At 43.8% G+C, this 19443-nt stretch overlaps 1 protein-coding gene across 3 annotated transcripts in view; it reads right to left on the minus strand.

Annotated features, from left to right (window-relative positions):
* ATRN (attractin) overlaps positions 1–19443 on the minus strand; it is a 153847-nt gene that overhangs the window by 65155 nt on the left and 69249 nt on the right. For all 3 annotated transcript variants that reach the window (XM_042021968.1, XM_042021969.1, XM_042021970.1), the window contains 11 exons: positions 18600–18721; positions 17966–18104; positions 15818–15999; positions 13519–13735; positions 12197–12382; positions 10608–10841; positions 9818–9955; positions 3765–3858; positions 2406–2458; positions 1106–1200; positions 112–190 (listed from right to left, as the gene is read on the minus strand). In XM_042021968.1, coding sequence (XP_041877902.1) covers positions 112–190; positions 1106–1200; positions 2406–2458; positions 3765–3858; positions 9818–9955; positions 10608–10841; positions 12197–12382; positions 13519–13735; positions 15818–15999; positions 17966–18104; positions 18600–18721 — 1539 coding nt within the window. The remainder of the gene's footprint in view (positions 1–111; positions 191–1105; positions 1201–2405; positions 2459–3764; positions 3859–9817; positions 9956–10607; positions 10842–12196; positions 12383–13518; positions 13736–15817; positions 16000–17965; positions 18105–18599; positions 18722–19443) is intronic.

A 19443-nucleotide genomic window follows, 5' to 3' on the forward strand; every position in this document is an offset into this window, starting at 1 on the left:
CTACACAAAAAGTACATAGGTTAAAAACCCCCCAAGTTTTCCCAGTTAAATTTGCATTTGTCAGAAACTGATACAGAAGCTCTCAAGTTACTTAGATCATCCTCAATTCACCTGCAAAACTTGTGGACCAAGTAATGTTGAGGTTGAAGTTTTTAGATGCATTGATGAACATGTCCAGGTCTCTGTTTTGCTAAAGGAAGAAAACAAAGAGGAAACCCCATTTTTAGGATAAGCAATTTTACTGTACTGTTTCCTAGGAAATCTTCACTACAAAAAATTATCCTGAAATTTGTTACTTACATAAAGAAAATACATCAAGCTAAAAACTTTATACTACATTTTCTGAAAGAAGCATTCTCCTCCTCAAGGAAAACCTAACAAAGAATAAGAAAGTCACGCATATAGAATATCACAGGAAGAACTGAGACACAAGATATGGGGTGAAAACAAGCAAATTGTCTCTGCTCTGGAGACAGGCTGAGAGAGATGGGATTGTTCAGCCTGCAGAAGAGAAGTGCCTAAGAAGTGCCTAAAGGGGCCCCAAGAGAGCTGGAGAAGGACTTTGGACAAGGGCCTGGAGTGCCAGGACACAGGGAATGGCTTCACACTGCCAGAGGGCAGGGAGAGATGGGATACTGGGAATAAATATGAGGGTGGGCAGGCCCTGGCACAGGGTGCCCAGAGAAACTGGGGCTGCCCCTGGATCCCTGGCAGTGTCCAAGGCCAGGCTGGACATTGGGGCTTGGAGCAGCCTGGGACAGTGGGAGGTATCCCTGCAGAGGACCTGGTAGAGGGTTTGGAGCAGGATGATCTTTAAGGTCCCTTCCAACCCAAACTGTTCTGTGATTTAAAAAAACTGGAATGGCTCAGAGGTTGTTCAATCAACTGGAAAGAATCAGCTGTGGCTCCTTACGAAATTGTACTGTGATGATTTGGGACTGCACAGCCAAGCCAAGGTCAGAAAGCTCTGGCTGTTCCAGGGAGCTGGACACACCTTCCACACCACAAGACTACACCTGGAGACCCACAGAACTGTAACAATTCATCGCCTCCAGGGCTAAGAGAAGACAAAGGACAAAGTTAAAGGGGGAAATAGAAAATTTACCTCTTCAGGTGTTGCTACAAAATTGATTGCTGTGTAATAGCGATCGTCCTCCTGGGAAAGGCTGAAGGTGAACTGATAGTCGATGAGAAGAGTATCTGTAAGGAATGCAGGGAGACAGTTATCCCACCTCCTGGAATAAAGAAACTTCTGTAAAGGAAGGCACGGTCTCACTGAAGGGTTTCTTGGACAACCAGGACATGACACTGTCATGACACTGCTACAAATGACTCCAACCTACATATGATCCCACTTAAGGAACAAAAAACTCTGGGAGTTGAGCCTAGAGGGGGAAGAGAGGTGGCTTATACTTGCCAGGCAACAGCCTCCAGCCTTGATCTGAATCAATATCCTACCTATACATTGTAAAAAACATGCCAAAAGATTCACTTTTCCAGCCTGCAATACCTCTGTGATCTAAGGAAATAGCAGAAAAATTCAATAGCTGTGTAATTCCCACTTGGAAGGGGATAATGCACAGCACAAAGAAATATTCAAGGAATAGAACCAAGCAAGACTGGATCTGGACAGCACAAGCTTCTTCCTGTAAGAGTTGGTAAGTTTTGCCTTTCCCCACTTTTTGCCCATTTAACCATCCCTGCCATTTCAGCAAGGAATTTGGTCATTCTTACACAGAGATTGTCATGAGAAGCCAGCAGTGCCCTTGTTTGGCCACACAAGCAGAATTCAAATATGACAAAATCAGCCAGTTGATCATTTCTGTGCTGGACAAAACCACTATTGGAGACTTTATGTAATTTAAGATTCTATCTCTCCACGCCTGCCAGGCTGCTGATTGCTAATATTTGCAAATAGAAGCTGGAAAGTTTCCATTAGGTAATCTGAATCTTGGCAAAGGATCTTCTGGAACTGCATGGGAATCCAACTGTTCATTTCAGAGGAAACGTGGCAATTTTGTAATCCATTCTAACATGGACCAGAATTTAAAATAAACAGTATTTTGCATTTATACAAATTCTAGACATTCTTTGTTTTTTACCTACTAGGAATATAGTTTAGAGGGCTCTCCAAAAGACCAGATTTCATCTCAGTCATATGAAAAACATTCAAAATAGTGTTCAAAAGATCCAATCATCACAGAGACCTTATCAAGAAAAGCATTTTCACTCTCTTTAAACAATGCATTTGAGAAAAGTGAAGGTTTTTAAGCTATTTTTTTTGTCCTTTCCTTAATCCCCCATATTTTAAACACAGGTTGAGGCAACTAAAACAAGTTTTAAGTAAGGTATTTTAAACTTCAAGCACATTTTTTATCTCCAAACAAAATCCCAAGGGTACTCACAGTAACACGTTCCTTTAAGTGGATTTCCCTGATATCTGTTTTCCACTTCACACCTAAAAAGAATACATATTTTTTAATAAATGGATTTTTTTTGCAGTTTTGTGTATTCCCAGCCACTAAATACCAGTAAATACAACCTGTGCTGATAACAGTATACAATTAAAGATGAATGTCTGAGCTAGACTGGGTTGATGAAGAAATTCCATGTTCCCTGCAAGTCCAACTCACATGCAGTAAAAATGAAATATAAAATTCTGGATATTAACGTTTGCATCCACTTGGAAGGTATTTATTAGCTCTTCACAATGCATGGAACTGGATTAGCTTAAGTCATTTATGGCCATTCCAGCTTCTATCCTATAAACGTTTATTCATGTGAGCAATGCTTTAAAAATAAACCTGGCAGTGAAATTATTTGGAATTAAATTATTTCCACTAACATTACGCTAAAAGCATTTCTGTTATGTTACAGAGAAACCTCCAGCAAATTTGTTGCTCTAAAACTGCTCCATTAAACTGCTTGAATGTCAAAGGCTCATTTCGGATATATTTACACTCCCACAGCATCAGAGAGCACGGACAGTAAAATCTACCAATTAAAAAGAAACTCTTGAGGGAAAAAGTGAAGTGGAGAGAGCCCAGAGGAGGCCCCGGAGCTGCTCCAGGGCTGGAGCCCCTCTGCTCTGGAGGCAGCCTGGGAGAGCTGGGAATGTTCCCCTGGAGAAGGGAAGGAGCCAGGGAGAGCTGCGAGCCCCTTGCAGGGCCTAAAGGGGCTCCAGGAGAGCTGCAGAGGGACTGGGGCCAAGGCATGGAGGGACAGGAGCCAGGGAATGGCTTCCTACTGCCAGAGGGCAGGGATGGATGGGATACTGGGAAGGAATTCCTGGCTGTGAGGGTGGGCAGGCCCTGGCACAGGGTGCCCAGAGCAGCTGTGGCTGCCTCTGGATCCCTGGAAGTGTTCAAGGCCAGGCTGGGTGGGACTTGGAGCAGCCTGGGACAGTAGATGGGGTCCCTGCCCATGGCAGGGGTGGAACGGGATGATCCCTAAGGTCCCTTCCAACCCAAACCATTCTGTGATTTTATGTATAGTTTGGGAGATGGGGATTTTTTCACCCATCCCCTCTGCGTGACATTCCCAGTTGAATTGTTTTTAAAACTGGAAGTCTTCAGGAAATCGTTCTGTTCATGATATTCCCCAGGGGAAGCACGGCTGGCTGCACCCTCGGTGCAGTCACTCAACTGTCAGGAGGAAGAAATGAGCAGAGGCATCATAAACACAACCATTAAAAAATGGGGGGGTGTCCAAGGTGGTATGTGCACAACTTTTTGATTTCAAATAACAAAGCGAAATGAACTCACAGTTGACACTCATCTCCTTTGATTCCCTTGGTTGTGCAGAAACATTTCCCTGTGTTTGTGTTGCAGACGGACGCATGGCCATTGCACTTGCAAGCTGTTGAGAAGAGAGGGGAGAAGATGCAACGTTGAATGAAGAAGAGAAACAAATTCAATAGCAATTAAGTCCTTTAGCTGTCAAACTGAGATACATCAACAATTACTGTGCAGATAAAAACCCATTTGGTGCTCTTTGCTTTCTTTGAGCTACAGAAGGCAGATGAAAATAGACCCTTGCATCAAAACCGAGCAAGCACAAGCTACCCAGGACTGATGTTTTCTAGGAAATCATCATCAGACTGTGCTTTTTCGCCTCAAAAATTTATTTAACTTCCTCTGCTGTTGTTAGACAGCAGGGCTGATATCATAACTAGGAAGGAAAAGATAGTATTTGGAATAATTTTGGGCTTGCTAACACATTTCAGCCAAACTCAAAACTCTTGAGAAAAGAGTTTGGAAAATAAAACAAAGCCTGTGGGACTTCAAGGGTTTTTCCTAGAAATAAATAATAAATAAATAGGCCTTGGGAAAAATAATGTCTCATCAGTCCTACTGAGGAAATAATGTCATTATCAACAGCATCAGCAGAAAACAAATGGTGCTAAGATGATTACGTCCATGCTGGAACTAGTTTGGGGCGCATTCCCCAATATATTTTAGGATAATTTTGCACTGAATGTCATCGAGTTGTGGTTGAAGCAAACCTGCACAGCCCTGAACAACTTCAGGTTTGGCACATGCCCAAAACAGACCACCTCATACACCTGAGTCTGTTCAAGATCCAATCCAAGGTAGCACGGTGGGGACATACAGTAGATTTTCTTCACAAAAATGCTCCTGATTTAAACTAAATGCTCATATTGACACACTTTGAGACCTTTATTCATAAAGATGTAGAAGAGAAACATGAAAAAAAAAACCCAAACCAAATCAACAAATAAGAACAAAGCCTACACAACCAGTTGACTTTGATATCTCGCTCACTATCACTGGAAGAACAGATTTAACAATTTCTCCTAGTATGCAGGTGCCTTTTAGTAGTTGTTCTGCCAATGAAGGTGCATCCATCTGGAGCTGCACATAGCAGAGTGTACAATGTAAGGAAAAAACTACACAAAGCGAAGATCTCGTTTTCGGTCCCTGAGCTTGCTGGGAACAAGGCGCTTTGAAGGCCGGAGCCTCCCTGCTAAGAAGACATATTCCTCCTCACTAAGCAGTCATGCCAATCAATGTACCAGCAGATTCTTAGACATGAAGTCCCCAGTCCTGAATATCTCTGCCAGCCTTGGACCTTATTATAGGAATCCTTTTGATATCTTCTTTCTGCTGGCACATAATGGAAGCTATACTGTATCAGCAACACTTAATTGTGCTTCTCAGATGCAAGGGAAAGGTTTCCAAGCAGCAACACAGACATAAGAGGAAGAAGCTAAAAGGCCTATTGTGGGAACAACGAGACAGAATGAAAATTCAACAAAATAATTGTATTCTGTGAAGGAAACACACTTTTCATTAGAGCCACTTAAAGAAAAATAAGTCTTAGTACTATTGAGAATGTCTTCTTTTCTTACACTTTGCACAAGGGAAGCAAAGTGAAGCTGGATCAATATTCAAGATGAACACACATGAAATCTCCTGATTTTTAAACCTCAAGTTGTTTAGAGGCAGATTGCAGCATCTTGAGCAATAACATTAATTTTTCTTTCCTCTCTGCTCTTCAGCCACATGCATATCAAGAAGACTGAACACTCAAATATTCCCATTTAAAACAACAGAATTTATTCATTTATCCACTTTCCTACAAGCCTGTAACTGGAGATCATTTACTAAAGAACTGGAATATGCACAAAGAGACATTTTCTCATTGCTTTTCAGAGAACTTTAAACTTTGGAAACAAACTATTGATAGAATGTTCCTGACAACCTCACTGGAGCCTACAAATGACAATTTCCCGCCAGAGTTGGATTATGGAGCAGAAACCCAAAACCACTGGAAAAGGCTTTTTGACTGTGAATCATGGTAACAGCCTGATGATGAACCACCTTCCAGTGAGCCTTCTTCCACCTTCTTCACAAACCATGGGTCATGGACTCATTCGGAGATGGGCATGGGGATCATTACTCCTCTTTCTACATTTGTGAGGGTCCAGCTTCCCAATGGCAACACCGTCACCCACCTGCCCAACACTATTCTTCCATGCCACGTGCTTTAGCTGCCCTGCAGGGCCCCCTGAGCCCTGGAAGACGGAAACAGGCAGGCCCGTGGCACCAGCAACTCATGGGCCACCAGCAAAGGCTGCATGGATGTGTTCGGAAGCACTGCCACAGCTGCAATCTGATTTCAGGCATAATAGTGCCTTTCCTTCGCTTGCAAATAACTTCCTTATCTCCCACCAGCATATTTTCATGGGAAACTTTAATCAGAAAATTCAGAAAAATCCTGAAGGCAGAGAAAGCACCTTGCAGCTATTTTTACATTTGATGTGCTGTATTTCCTGCCCTTCCTGATTAATACTCCTCTACTTAGACACTTCCTAAAAGCAACCTCTGAGGAGTGATTTACCTGCCATTTAGTTATTATCTGCCTAGCTCTGCCAACACCAGGGTGCATGATGTGATGCAAACAATTTTTTCAGGGAAATAACTGCAGTTTGACAAAATATTTTCAATACAAGTAATATAACCTTGTGTTGGGACTTTTTACAGGGCTATGTAGGAGTGAAGGCATTGAAATAAAAGAGAGCAGGGTTAGATGGGATATGGGGAAGAAATTCCTCCCTGTGAGGGTGGGCAGGCCCTGGCACAGGGTGCCCAGAGCAGCTGTGGCTGCCCCTGGAACCCTGGCAGTGCCCAAGGCCAGGCTGGACAGGGCTTAGAGCAGCCTGGGATAGTGGAAGGTTTCCCTGCCCATGGCACGGGTGGAATAGGATGGCCTATTGGAACCCTTCCAACCCAACCATTCCATGATCCCATGACTCACACTAGGCAATGAGTGTGCAAACACACAGATGTTTGTGTGTCAGGCTGGAGTGTACAACAACCGTCTCCAGCATGGCTGTGACTGTGGGCTCTAAAAACAGAGCAGCACAAAGTATTGCTCACAAATGCACAAAAAGAGTGAAATCAGCACATTATTAACGGGAAAGGATGGAGGGACCATGGCTCAGAGAAGGGAGAAAACAGGAGCTGGCTCTGCTGCCTGTCAGCCAATCCTTATCTGAAGAATTCCCCTCTGGAAAGGTTTTCACCAAGCAAAAATAACTAATGGGCAGCAGTCAGCCTGGCTGCATCAGATAGGGTGATTTGCTCTTGCTTTCCCTTTCCCAATCCATCTCAGTCTTTCTGCCCAGGTTCCTGCTTCCCTCATTCTTTCCCCCTTCCCAGTAAATAGTGTTAAATCACAGCAAATTAAAAACCTGGACCCAAAGCACTTGAGAGCAAAGCACTTCTGACATGAGCTTCTGGTTCCATCAGATAAGGAATGAATGCTGTTCCACAACCTCTCAACACATTTTCTAATTTCTTTTTCAGGCATCTGGATGATTTCAGTCTGTCATTCATTATCTAACAACAAACTATTTTGGGACAATCCTTATGCACAAGAGTCCAAAGGAACTTACTCTCCATTTGCAGACACATAGAAAAGCGACACCTACCAACAGGCACATTGTGATCCAATGATTAAACCTGAAAGCTCAGGGTAGAATTCTGTATTTTCTCAGGCAACTCAGCCTCAATTTATTCATTACTGCATTTCAAAGTATCTTCACCCAAAATGAGTTTATGAGTATCAGCAGTATTTAATCTGGCAGATAATGTTGTGAAATCAAGTGTCAGGGATGCACCTTCTCTTTTGTACCTGTGCTGTCTGTTGGAATTCCATATCCCTTTTCTCTAAGGGAGGCAGCTGTATCCCTGTGAGTTTTTCACCCCCTTCCTCAAATCTGTCCATTGGGAAGTTCTTCATAGCCTCAACCATCACCACCTTCCTCCTGCCTGAGGAAACAGGACTCCATGCTCCAGCTACTGACTCTCATCTTCATCCAAAAGGTCAGCACTACTTCCAGTAAACGCACTAAATGGATATTCAAGTATTTTCTACTGGATTGTCTCCACACTTGGAAGAAGCAACAAAAAGTCTTCAATGTCCGCTCACTAATCACCTCCGCTTTGATCTTCCAAGATGGCCACAAACCACCCACACTCATTTCACAGAAGTACTGACGCTACTCTGAGCAATGTTATTTTTATTCTACCTCTTCCACCACTGTATCTAATTGTCTCATTCCACCTCACTATACTCCATTATATAATCCACTGGGACCAGGGCTGTTTAACATCTCTGTTGGTGACAGGGGCAGTGGGATTGAGGAATCCACAGCAAGTTTGCTGGTGACAACAAACTGGTATGGTCAGCATGCTAGAGGGAAGGGGGGACATCCAGAGGGACCTAGACAGCATCCAACGGTACCTGGATGGCATCAAGAGGGACCTGGACAGACTGGAGACATGGGACTGTGTGAACCTCATGAATTTCAACAAGGCAAAGTGCAAGGTCCTGTACCTGGGTTGATGCAAGCCAGAGCACAAACACAGGATGGGTGGGGAATGGCTGGAGAGCACCCCTGTGGAGTAGGACTTAGGGGTGCTGGTGGATGAGAGCTGGACGTGCCCCAGCCCAGAAACCCCCTATGCCTTGGGCTAATCCCCCAGTGTGAGCAGCAGGGGAGGGGGGAAATCTGCCCCTCTGCCCTGCTCAGGTGAGAGCCCACCTGCAGAGCTGCCCCAGCCCTGGGGCCAAGAGCAGAAGGACGTGGAGCTGCTGGAGAGAGCCCAGAGGAGGCCCCGGAGCTGCTCCAGGGCTGGAGCCCCTCTGCTCTGGAGGCAGCCTGGGAGAGCTGGGAATGTTCCCCTGGAGAAGGGAAGGAGCCAGAGAGAGCTGCAAGCCCCTTGCAGGGCCTAAAGGGGCTCCAGGAGAGCTGCAGAGGGACTGGGGCCAAGGCATGGAGGGACAGGAGCCAGGGAATGGCTTCCTACTGCCAGAGGGCAGGGATGGATGGGATGTTGGGACAGAATTGTTCCCTGGGAGGGTGGGCAGGCCCTGGCACAGGGTGCCCAGAGAAGCTGCATCTATCCCATCCCTGGAGATGTTCCAGGCCATACTGGATGGGGCTTGGAGCAGCTGGGATAGTGGAAGGTGTCGCTGCCCATGGCAGCAGGTTTGGAGCAGGATGAGTTCTAAGGTCCCTTCCAACCCAAACAATTCCACGATGCTGTGATTAAATATCTTAGGAGAAAGAAGCACCTTCCCTCACATCTGCACCTCTCACAGCTGGATTCTGGTTTACAATTGGTCTCCCCAGTGCCACAACACTGAAAAATTCACAGCAGTTCAAAACCATGTCACAAGGTTGCAGGTCAAAACTCCAAGACTTCCATGTATATTTCTCAATACTAAATGCATTGGTCTTTCCCAGTTTGCTAACTGGATCTTGCACACCTGAAAACAGTTCTTTGTGCCAGAGAGTCCCAAAGGACTTTACAAACTGGAATGCAATTTTAACAGGGTTCTCCTAATCCTCAGCTGAAATCCAGCCAAGTCCTCAGTGAAACATGGCAAGCTTTTATGAAGCAGACAATTTTAACTATAAACACACAACACATTAACCAAATGGAATAGAAGGTGAAACTTAGATAAGCAGACATTTGTTCAAGACATTCGAATCAACACTGTTTCTTTTAAAAACAGGATCATCAAACACTAAAATACAAACATTTTTCACTGTGGTCATTCCAAGTTTAGAAAGGAGGGTATAAAATCATCTTTATGTGCAATGAAAGTAATTTCACTCAGCAGTTTGAGTGTCTTCGATTTGAAGAAACAAGAATTGAGCCTTGCCTGCAGGAAAGAAAACATGAATTATCAGGATATAATTTGTGTTAAGATAGCGGAGGAATGAGCAAAGAGTGAAAAACATGGAAAAGCTCAGTGCAGGAAGCTCAAAGGCAGCACTTACGCTGACACGTGCCCCCGTTGGTGGGATCCCCGTAGTAGCCCGAGATACACGTCTCACAGTGTTTGCCCGTGGTCAGGTTTTCACACTTCTCACAAATGCTCTCATTTACACACTTGCTGTGCCCGTTACACTGACAGGCTGAAGAGAACAGGAAAATGATGAGTATTGGTGCTCAAATGTAGTTCACAGAGACGCTCAGGAGTCTGCACTGTGCAGAAGATAAATGAAACCATTGCATTCACCTTCCGAGAGGTTCTTGTCTCTTGCTAGCGATACATGGAGCCAAAGACAGGTGTATATCAAAAAACTGGAATTGAATGCAATACACAGAAAACTGAACTGCAAAACATTACATGCATGTTGGACTGGAAGCTGCTGGTGGGGTGGATTTACAAGGAACAGGGAGGGAAGTGTTGGTTTTGTGTCAAAAACATTAGTTAAAAATCATCCTAAGTATTACTAATACTTAAGACAACCTTCAAAGGAAGATCCGCCTTTCTTTCAAACAGCCTTAAAATAAATAAAGGAACAAAAGTTAAAATCTCATTAAAGGTTTGTAGGGAAAGTAATTATTTCTCTCAAGTAATAAATAATAATGTCTTCATGCAGCAAACCTGTGCAGCTCAGCTGCACAGCTCCTTCCATCTCCAAGTGTGTAGTTCCTACTTATATTCTATACTCCTCTCCTCCCTCTATTAGCAGGAGGGAAGACAGACATCCCCATAGCCTTAAAAACTCTCTCCCCTTGCATTTAATCAAAATGCTGGACAATTAAACACCACTCATTTACCTGGACACTGAATAAAGGACCAGTTATAGCTGTTCTCCACAGGACACATAGTGACATTAAGGACAGGCTCCAAGCTGTGTTTCCCTGGAGTGGATGGGGTTGGCATCTTGACAGGACCCCGGTAAGAGCCTTCGATGCACTTCCCCTTCCCAGTGTTGCTCGGATCCGTGCACCACCCACAGCCAGGCTGCTCCAAGCACTGAGCACATGTGCAGTAGCCTGAGCAGTTCTCAGCTATAAAAAAACAAACATGGAATTGTGGAATAAATCACTATGTCAAACACAGGCAACAAAAAACGCAGAAAACCTTGTATTTTTACCTCAACAAAATATTTATCTTATCAAATCTAGAAATATTTATTCTGATATTCACAGTAACATGTTCGTTCCTATCAGCATATTTATTCCAGAATCTAAAATAGCTATTAACAAAGTTTTCATTAATCAGTGAGTTACGAAACAGCACAACACACACAGAGGTTTTTCAAACCATTACACACCACCCTCTAACACCAGAGGTTAATGTTCCCTCTAGAAAGCATCTCTGATTGATTTATAATAGATCAGATGATCAAATGAGCCACCTGGAAGCAAAGGCTAAAAACTGGCCGGTTTAGTCACTTTGAGCCTCTTCCTGCCACATTTCAGTATCACATGCTATTATTTCAAGTATTTATCTAAGTCAAAAAGCATAGAATACAAGTAGAAGAATAAAATTCCACCCTTTAGCCCCTCCTTTCTCTAATGGGATGGGATTTCAGGGGTGACAAACTCTTTACATACAGAAAACTTTTTCTATTCCTTTTCCCAGACTATCTTGAAAAATATTTTCTGGATTCTTTGTGATGCAAGATGAGCAGACTTTCTATTTTGATGTTTAAATTGACAATATTTGCCTTTAAAAAGTAAAGAAGAGTAGTAGAAAAACATTTTTGTCCATTATTTTAGCTTACTCATCTCCCGCCTGATTCTTCCTCCAACTTTTGACCTCAGGCAATATGGGAAGTTCACACTCTCATGTTCCTTAAATTTATTTTCTTCATCTCTTATTTTGTAACACTTTGAGCTACTGGTGATGGCCCTCCTCACACCCAACTTCTAAAGAATTCAACATAAATCAAATAATTTCTACATCTTCGCTTGTTTTAAGTTTTTTGCCTCTTTTACCCCAGTTTGAAAAGAAAACACAGCATTCCAAAGTGCCACGAAGCTTTTGCAGTTTAACTTACACCTACCTAAAAGTGGCAAAAAAGTAAATCATTTATTTATAATGAGGTAGAAATTCCTGCTACAGTCTGTAAGTAGACAATACTTCTGAGTAAAACACTTGTGTAAACCCTAATTTGGATTTGATAATCAGGCAATCACAAAGTGGTTTGGGTTGGAAAAGAACTTACAGACAGTGTCATTCCACCCCCTGCCACGGGCAGGAAACCTTCCACTAGACCAGGTTGCTCCAAACCCCATCCAGCCTGGTCTTGTTCCTCTCATCCAGGGGATTTTCAGCACAACCCACGTGGGTCTCAATGACTTTTACCAACAAAACACAAGCGCCCAGCCACCCCCAGGAGCCAGGAGCGGTCACTTACGTGGACAGCTGCTCATGGTGTACCACTCCATGCACTGCCCATAGGGGAAGGAGGCCACGTAAGCGTTGGAGTCCACGCACTGCTTCATGTTGCTGCACCACATGCACTCGGAGCTGCCGCTCGTGCACTCCCCGCAGGCGGAGCGCAGCGCGCAGGGCGTGCGGCACTGCTTGGCGCTGTGGTTGGCTGCAGGGGGAGGACAACAATCAGTTCTCTTCCAGAAGTAATCATGGCTTGGAAGGGACCGTAAAAACCATCTCATCCCACCCCCCGCCATGGGCAGGGCCAACTTCCACTATCCCAGGCTGCTCCAAGCCCCATCCAACCTGGCCTTGGACACTTCCAGGGATGGGGCAGCCACAGCTTCTCCGGGGAACAGTGTTATGAGAGTGGTCTCTTTTTCTCTCCAGCTCTGTTGATGTATTCCTCAGTCACCCTCCCCAGCAAAGCATAGGGAAGAATCCCCATGTTTTACATGAGCACACAGGGACATGTTTTAAGTGATTTGATCAGTTCCAGACATAAATGAGCACTCAAAGCAGAACTAACTCAGCAGTTTGTAGTGTGAGCCAATGCTTTAAGCTTTGCTTCAAGTGATTGTTCTCACACCATAAAAAACAAGGTAAAGCTTAAACCCAAGTGCTACAAGTGAAAACATACAGAATTTTGAGTTCATGTTCCACATTCAGGATTCACATCCTGCACTTCCACAAAGAATGATTTCAACTGGTGTAATGTACTTAAAATTTTTATTTGATCAACCAACTTCCCTAACACTTAAAGAGGCACTAATTGGTATTCAGAAATAATCAGCTACAGTGGAGAGTTAACAGACCAAGCCATCTGAAAAGATACGCAGTTTCAAGAAGGCTGGAATACTTTTCCCAAAAGCAAATAGCTTCCTTTTTTCAAAGTTCTTGTATCTCCAAAGTGTCTTGGCCAATTAATTTCAAACTTTGACAAAATCCTCCTCTGGCTACATAGCAGGAGCAGGGAAAAAGAGGAATTCAATTGGAAAGTTACTTTGTTTGGTTTTTTTTAAACAGGAGATTGCTCCATACCATAATTAACCTAAATGTCACATGTAGGTATCCAATTGAGAAAAAATAATTAAAATAATGTACTTCAAATATTTTACAGTTAACAGCATAAATGTTGAGCTAATTTTAAAATTTCTAGTTCCTGCATGAAATACATCCACAAGACACGGGTTCAGAACTACTTTTCTTCAGCAAAGTCATGATTCAGCTGGGTTGCAATGCAAAAAATTGTATTCTCTTTACTCTCTAAGAAATACTCATCAACCAGACAGCTGTTGTTACCTGGCCTTTCACACACAGTGCCGTTGACCTCGTTGATACACGTTGCTGCCTTCAGTCCCTGTTGGGAAGGCTCAGCTAAATATCCACAAAATCCAGCATCACTCGGTTCATTGGGAAGCCACTGGACGAGGGTGTTGGTGAAGGGAGACATGTCTTCCCAGCACCAATATGACACATTGATTTTCCTCAATCCAACCCATGGAGTCAAAGTTTTGGGCTAGAAATAAAGGAGCAGGTCAAATCTAAGTTAGTGTTGCTGGCCACAAACGTCTTAATATAAAGATCCCATAAGACAACTATTTCTACCAGCAATTTATTTTTTGGCACGCTTTCATTTTGGGGAGGAGCATTTGAGCTCTATTGCAATAGCATCTTGTTTTACTGTTAAAATATGTAAACATCACCTACTTCAAAATGATTTTATGCACTTTTATACCCTAGAGCTGCAGCTTCCAACAACAACAGGGTTACAAAGCATATTGTGCTAACACCAACATATTTTCTTGTTATTACTAAACATCTACATACAGTTTACTTGAACAAGGAGTAACTGCAAAGCAGAGCCTCCCCCAGCACATCCACCAGGGCTCCAAGCCCCATCCAGCCTGGCCTTGGACACTTTCAGGGATGGGGTAGATGCAGCTTCTCTGGGCACCCTGTGCCAGGGCCTGCCCACCCTCCCAGGGAACAATTCCTTCCCAATCTCCCATCCATCCCTGCCCTCTGGCACTGGGAAGCCATTCCCTGCCTCCTGTCCCTCCATGCCTTGGCCCCAGTCCCTCTGCAGCTCTCCTGGAGCCCCTTTAGGCCCTGCAAGGGGCTCACAGCTCTCCCTGGCTCCTTCCCTTCTCCAGGGGAACATTCCCAGCTCTCCCAGCCTGATCCAGAGCAGAGGGGCTCCAGCCCTGGAGCAGCTCCAGGGCCTCCTCTGGGCTCTCTCCAGCAGCTCCACGTCCTTCTGCTCTTGGCCCCAGGGCTGGGGCAGCTCTGCAGGTGGGCTCTCACCTGAGCAGGGCAGAGGGGCAGATTTCCCCCCTCCCCTGCTGCCCACACTCTGGGATCAGCTCAGGATGCAGTTTCCCACCTTACAAGCATTCTATACTAATATCCACTAAAACAGGCTCCTAGTCTCTTTCAGCTCAATTTTCAAAGTACTCTGTAGGTGGAAAAAAACCCGGTAAACTAACAATTCTTTTTTTCACAGTGTAAAGATTTAAACACTATGAGGGAAGGGTTACCATGTGCCTTTACGAATTTTAAGTTACTCTACACTCAACTACTGGAATATCCAGAAACACCTGGAGCTGTCAGAATCACATATTTTTACGCTATCCCAGGCTTGGCTTCCTCATTTTACAAAAGACTTAATGAACAATCTTGCTTAAATTGCACCTAACCTTTCCTTGGCTAAATCGACTCCCCTCTAAAACACTCCACTTTAAAATTACAAAGGGAATCAAGGCAAGGAATGTTCTTGTTTTAATAGGGGAATATTTCTCTTACATACTGAAGCATGTTCTCCCCTGAAAAAAAGCAATCCTATTCCCTCTAGCCTCATTTTTTCTAGAGAAAATGCTTCCCACAGTGGCCTCTGGGACCCAGGAGTTGTTATTCTGATGTGCCATCAGGCCACAGCAGCTTTCCAGCCTAATCCAGGATTTTAGAAAAGATGCACAGCATCATTCTTTGTCAGGGCTGTAGCACCACCTACACAACCTGCCCTGAACATCTCCCTGCTTCTCCCAGGGACTGGAAAAAAGATGTATTTATTTCATTGATGCATGAAGAGGGAAAAATTCCAATTCACTTCTCCCTGAGCCCAACATAAAAGCACCTGCTACTAAATCACACACAAATAATGCCAAATAAGCCAAGCAGCTCTGTGGAATGAGAAGGTGACATTTTAAACAGCTGCTTTTCTAAGTGGAGTAAATAACTCAATACTTTACGTTAAGCACCTCCAGTGCCCCAAAGGGACCTTTATTTATAAAATATTGTATACAAGTCACCAGAGGGTTCCTGCTGCAGTCCTGTATTCCACTGAGGAAATGCGGGTGTGATTCCAGAACAGAAAGTGATATCTCCAAGGCACTGTGTATGTTTATATTTATCTTTCCCATTTACATTCTCTACAATTTTAGCTCAGAAGCACCTAGAGAGTACACTGAATTTCAAAAGAAAATCAGTTGGTTTTGGTTAAGAGGCATTTCTATTGTGTACAAAGCACACAATACCCCGGCAAGGACTCCTCCACAGCCACAGCTTTATTACGCAAGGGACATACAAGAGAAGCACTCACCGAAGACTGCATCTTCTGCAGCTCCTTCAGAACAAATTCCACCTTCTTCTGGGTGGTGAGAGAAGCCAATAAAGCACCATTGGACCTGCAGGACAGTTTGGCATGATCGTAGTTCTCCTTAGCATTGGTGATCTTCAGGCAGGAGTTGCCAACCAAATGCCAGTTTGTTCCACAGATATTTTCTGGGGGACAAGGCGGGAAAAGAAAGTAAACCCAGAGATGCAGGTGACCTTCCCAACAATCAAGGCAGTGAAAGAACCATGAAAAAACATGAGCCCAGGTGGGCAAGAGGCCAGTGGCCCCTGGGCTGTCCCAGCACTGGAGTGGCAGCAGGGCCAGGGCAGTGCCCGTCCCTGTGCTGGCACTGCTGGGGCACCTCCAGTGCTGGGGGCAGCTCTGGGCCAAGAGAGCCCTGGAGGGGCTGGAGCTGTCCGGGGAGGGGAACAGAGCTGGGAAAGGGCTGGAGAATTCCTGAGGGAGCTGGAAAGGGGCTCAGGCTGGAGCAAAGGAGACTCAGGGGGGACCTTGTGGCTCTGCACAAGTCCCTGACAGGAAGGGGCAGCCAGGGGGAGTCAGGCTCCTCTCTCAGGGAAGAGGGGCAAATGCCCTCAGGTTGGGCCAGGGAAGGTTTAGGTTGCGTAATAAGGAAAATTTCTTCATGGAGAGGGTTGTCAGGCATTGGAAGGGGCTGCCCAGGTGAGTGGTGGAGTCCCCACCCCTGGCAGTGTTCAGAAAACAAGCAGACACGGCCCCTAGTGCTGTGGCTTAGTGGGCATGGTGAGGTTGGGACAAAGGTTGAACTTGATGATGATGATCTCGGAGGTATTTTGCAGACTTAATGATTCTATTCCCTTCCACTAAGAACACCTACAGCCCCATCCCAAACCAGTATGACATAGAGGTGTGCTCAGAAATGTTGATGCATAATAATACTGGAGGAGAAGAAAATCCATTTAAGGGAGCTGAAGTCCAACATCGACATTTAGTTACCTGCAGTATGTAATCAAAGCACTTATTACAACACTGAATAGTAAAACTGTTGAAGGAGAAAGAGGAAAAGAAACCAAACTTGTATTTTGTTGATGTCTTAAAGCCACTTATTCACCCACAGTTGTCAGGGGACCTTTTGGCAGGAGAGGGTCGTTGGGCTAATCCTCTCCACAGCACAAACTTCCAGGATTAATCCCTGCTTCATTCCCTGCTTCATCTTGAGCACAACCCCACTACTGGAGAACTCCTTACACTTTGGATTAATTATTTCCCTTACAGAAAAAACCCTGATGGGCATTTCCAGTGTGAATTCAGACTTAGCAGATGGAAAAGCTCTCAAGTGTCAATTTTTCATACGAGCTTTTTACACGTATGATCAAGTCATCACCCTTTCTACATCAAATAAAACAGACCAAGCTCTTTGTCTATCTCACTAAAAGATGTTTTTCTCACTCTCATTGCTCTTCTTCAAAGTCTCCTCAATTTTTAGCTGTTGCAAACTAGCAAACACCAGACCTGGACATGTCCAGACCTACCGGTTTCTTGGGGAAGGCTTTCCATGTCCATTAAAATATCCTGGGCTTTCTTTTCTCCTCTTTCTCTACACTTTATTACCTACAAATGTTAATCACTGGAGATCGTGTATTTCTCTCCCAGTCATTGGGATAAAAAAAAAATAATTACTGCAAGGGAATTAATAACCAACTCTTGTGAGCTCTACTGGAAACACTCTAATAGGAGAATTTTCCTTAAACACTTCAGGTGTTACTTGCCTCATTTGTCCACTATGTGCCATTATGCTTTTGCACAATTTTAGTTCCTAAATTAAATAGCATGCATTATTAAACCTAATATCTTGCAGAAGCCTATTATCAACAGCTTTTATCAAATGAAAAGGGAGAGATGAAATACAGCCTAATAATTATATGAGTGATCATAGTCCTCTTCAGACAACTGGGACTGAAAAATATTCCAGCAGACTTGCTGTATTTACTACAAATTAAGTTTCATACCAAAGCTGGAATGATTAAACAACATTATTTGCTCCATCTTAACACTAAAAATTACAGATTTGGAGGTAAAACCAACAAAAATTTAAAAAACACCCTGCAACAACTTTTGGACTGGGTGAATTTGGGTTATGCCACCAGTACCTACCTGGCAAAGCGATGCACTCCTGATTCCTAGGTTCCCACTGACAGTTTTGATCCATGGCACAGCTTTTACAACTCGTCTTTTTGTTACAGTAATAGGCAGGATTATCCTTGGGACAATTGTCATAGAGAGTAACAGGAACCTAAAAGAAATAGCACAGGTGAGGCTTTTTCCGATATCCACCCCATGTGGGTTTATAACAGCCATAATCACAACACTTCAGCTCTACAGAGAAATTTAGATATCCAAAAGCCATGGAACTGGGCTGGTTATCAAAGATATTCCCCCAAAACACCACCTGACGTTTTCTGTACTAAAGCTTTTACAAGAGGGTTATTTTGTTTTTCCTAGGGAAAACCCTATTGATACCAAACCCAAAATGTGATTAATGAATAATCATACCATGGTGAAACCTCCACCTCTTCTCCTGCCCACAGCCATCCTCCTAAGTTCATTGGAAAATACCATGCAAAACCCTTGGATCAAATTGAAAGAATCCAAGCATGTAGCACTTCTGAGCTAGACATGCACTGGGAATAACAAAACAGGGATCATAACACTGACAGATGAAAACATTTGTGAACATTTGCTGTTCCAAGGGGTAAATTCAAACTAAGGAAGTGTTAAGAGCCATTACCTGTTCCTCTGTGCAGTTGTTGTGTGCTGGGATACACTGGTCAGAACACCACTGACAGCTGTTTGTGTTGGCTGTGCAGCTGTAGCAGTCTGTAATCTGATCACATTTTTCATTGTCTACAACTATTAAAGAAAAAAACCTGCATGACCAAAAACAGGCATTTCCTGACAGAGCTCTAAGAACTTGATTATTTACAGCAAAAGATACAACCAAATAGCAGTGCCTGTAGATTTTCTGTTAGCAGCTAAAATCAGGTACTTTCATGTGTTTGAACTGATAGAAAATTACTTTTATTTACAGCAGCAATCATTTTTAGTGCCCAAGGAGCCCTAAAACACACCACCAGAAAATAATGCACCAAGACATGGAAGCACATGAACTAAGACACGCTAATGCCCGGGGAAATGATGCCAGAGGATATTCCATCAGGACAGTGGCCATCTCCCACCACAGGCCCATCTTCCTGCAAACCAGGCCTTCAAGTGGAGCATTTCCCTGTGAAGCCTGAACTTTTCTTTCATCTTTCCAATTATTTATTGCCTGTGTTTTGTGAAAATTTATGGTGCATTGAGAGCCCAGCAAGGCAATGTCCCCTTACATCAGTTTCTATTAAATAATTAAAGGCTGCACATCTGTTACAGAATCAAGGGTTGTGTAATCAATTCAGAGCAATGAATGTATCAGGATAAAGCTGTTTAAAATTATTCTATGGAGAAATACAGGAATCAGACCTTAAAACATTCATTCATTTTGCCTGCCCCTATAAATAGAATCATAGAACCCCAGAATGGCTTGGGTTGGAAGGGACCTTAAAGATCATCGGGCTCCAACCCCCTACCAAAAA

Source organism: Corvus kubaryi, unplaced genomic scaffold (genome assembly GCF_017639235.1).
Source record: "Corvus kubaryi isolate FWS band 111438036 unplaced genomic scaffold, C.kubaryi_AGA036_p1.0 37182, whole genome shotgun sequence".
In the NCBI taxonomy this organism is placed as follows: Eukaryota; Metazoa; Chordata; class Aves; order Passeriformes; family Corvidae; genus Corvus; species Corvus kubaryi.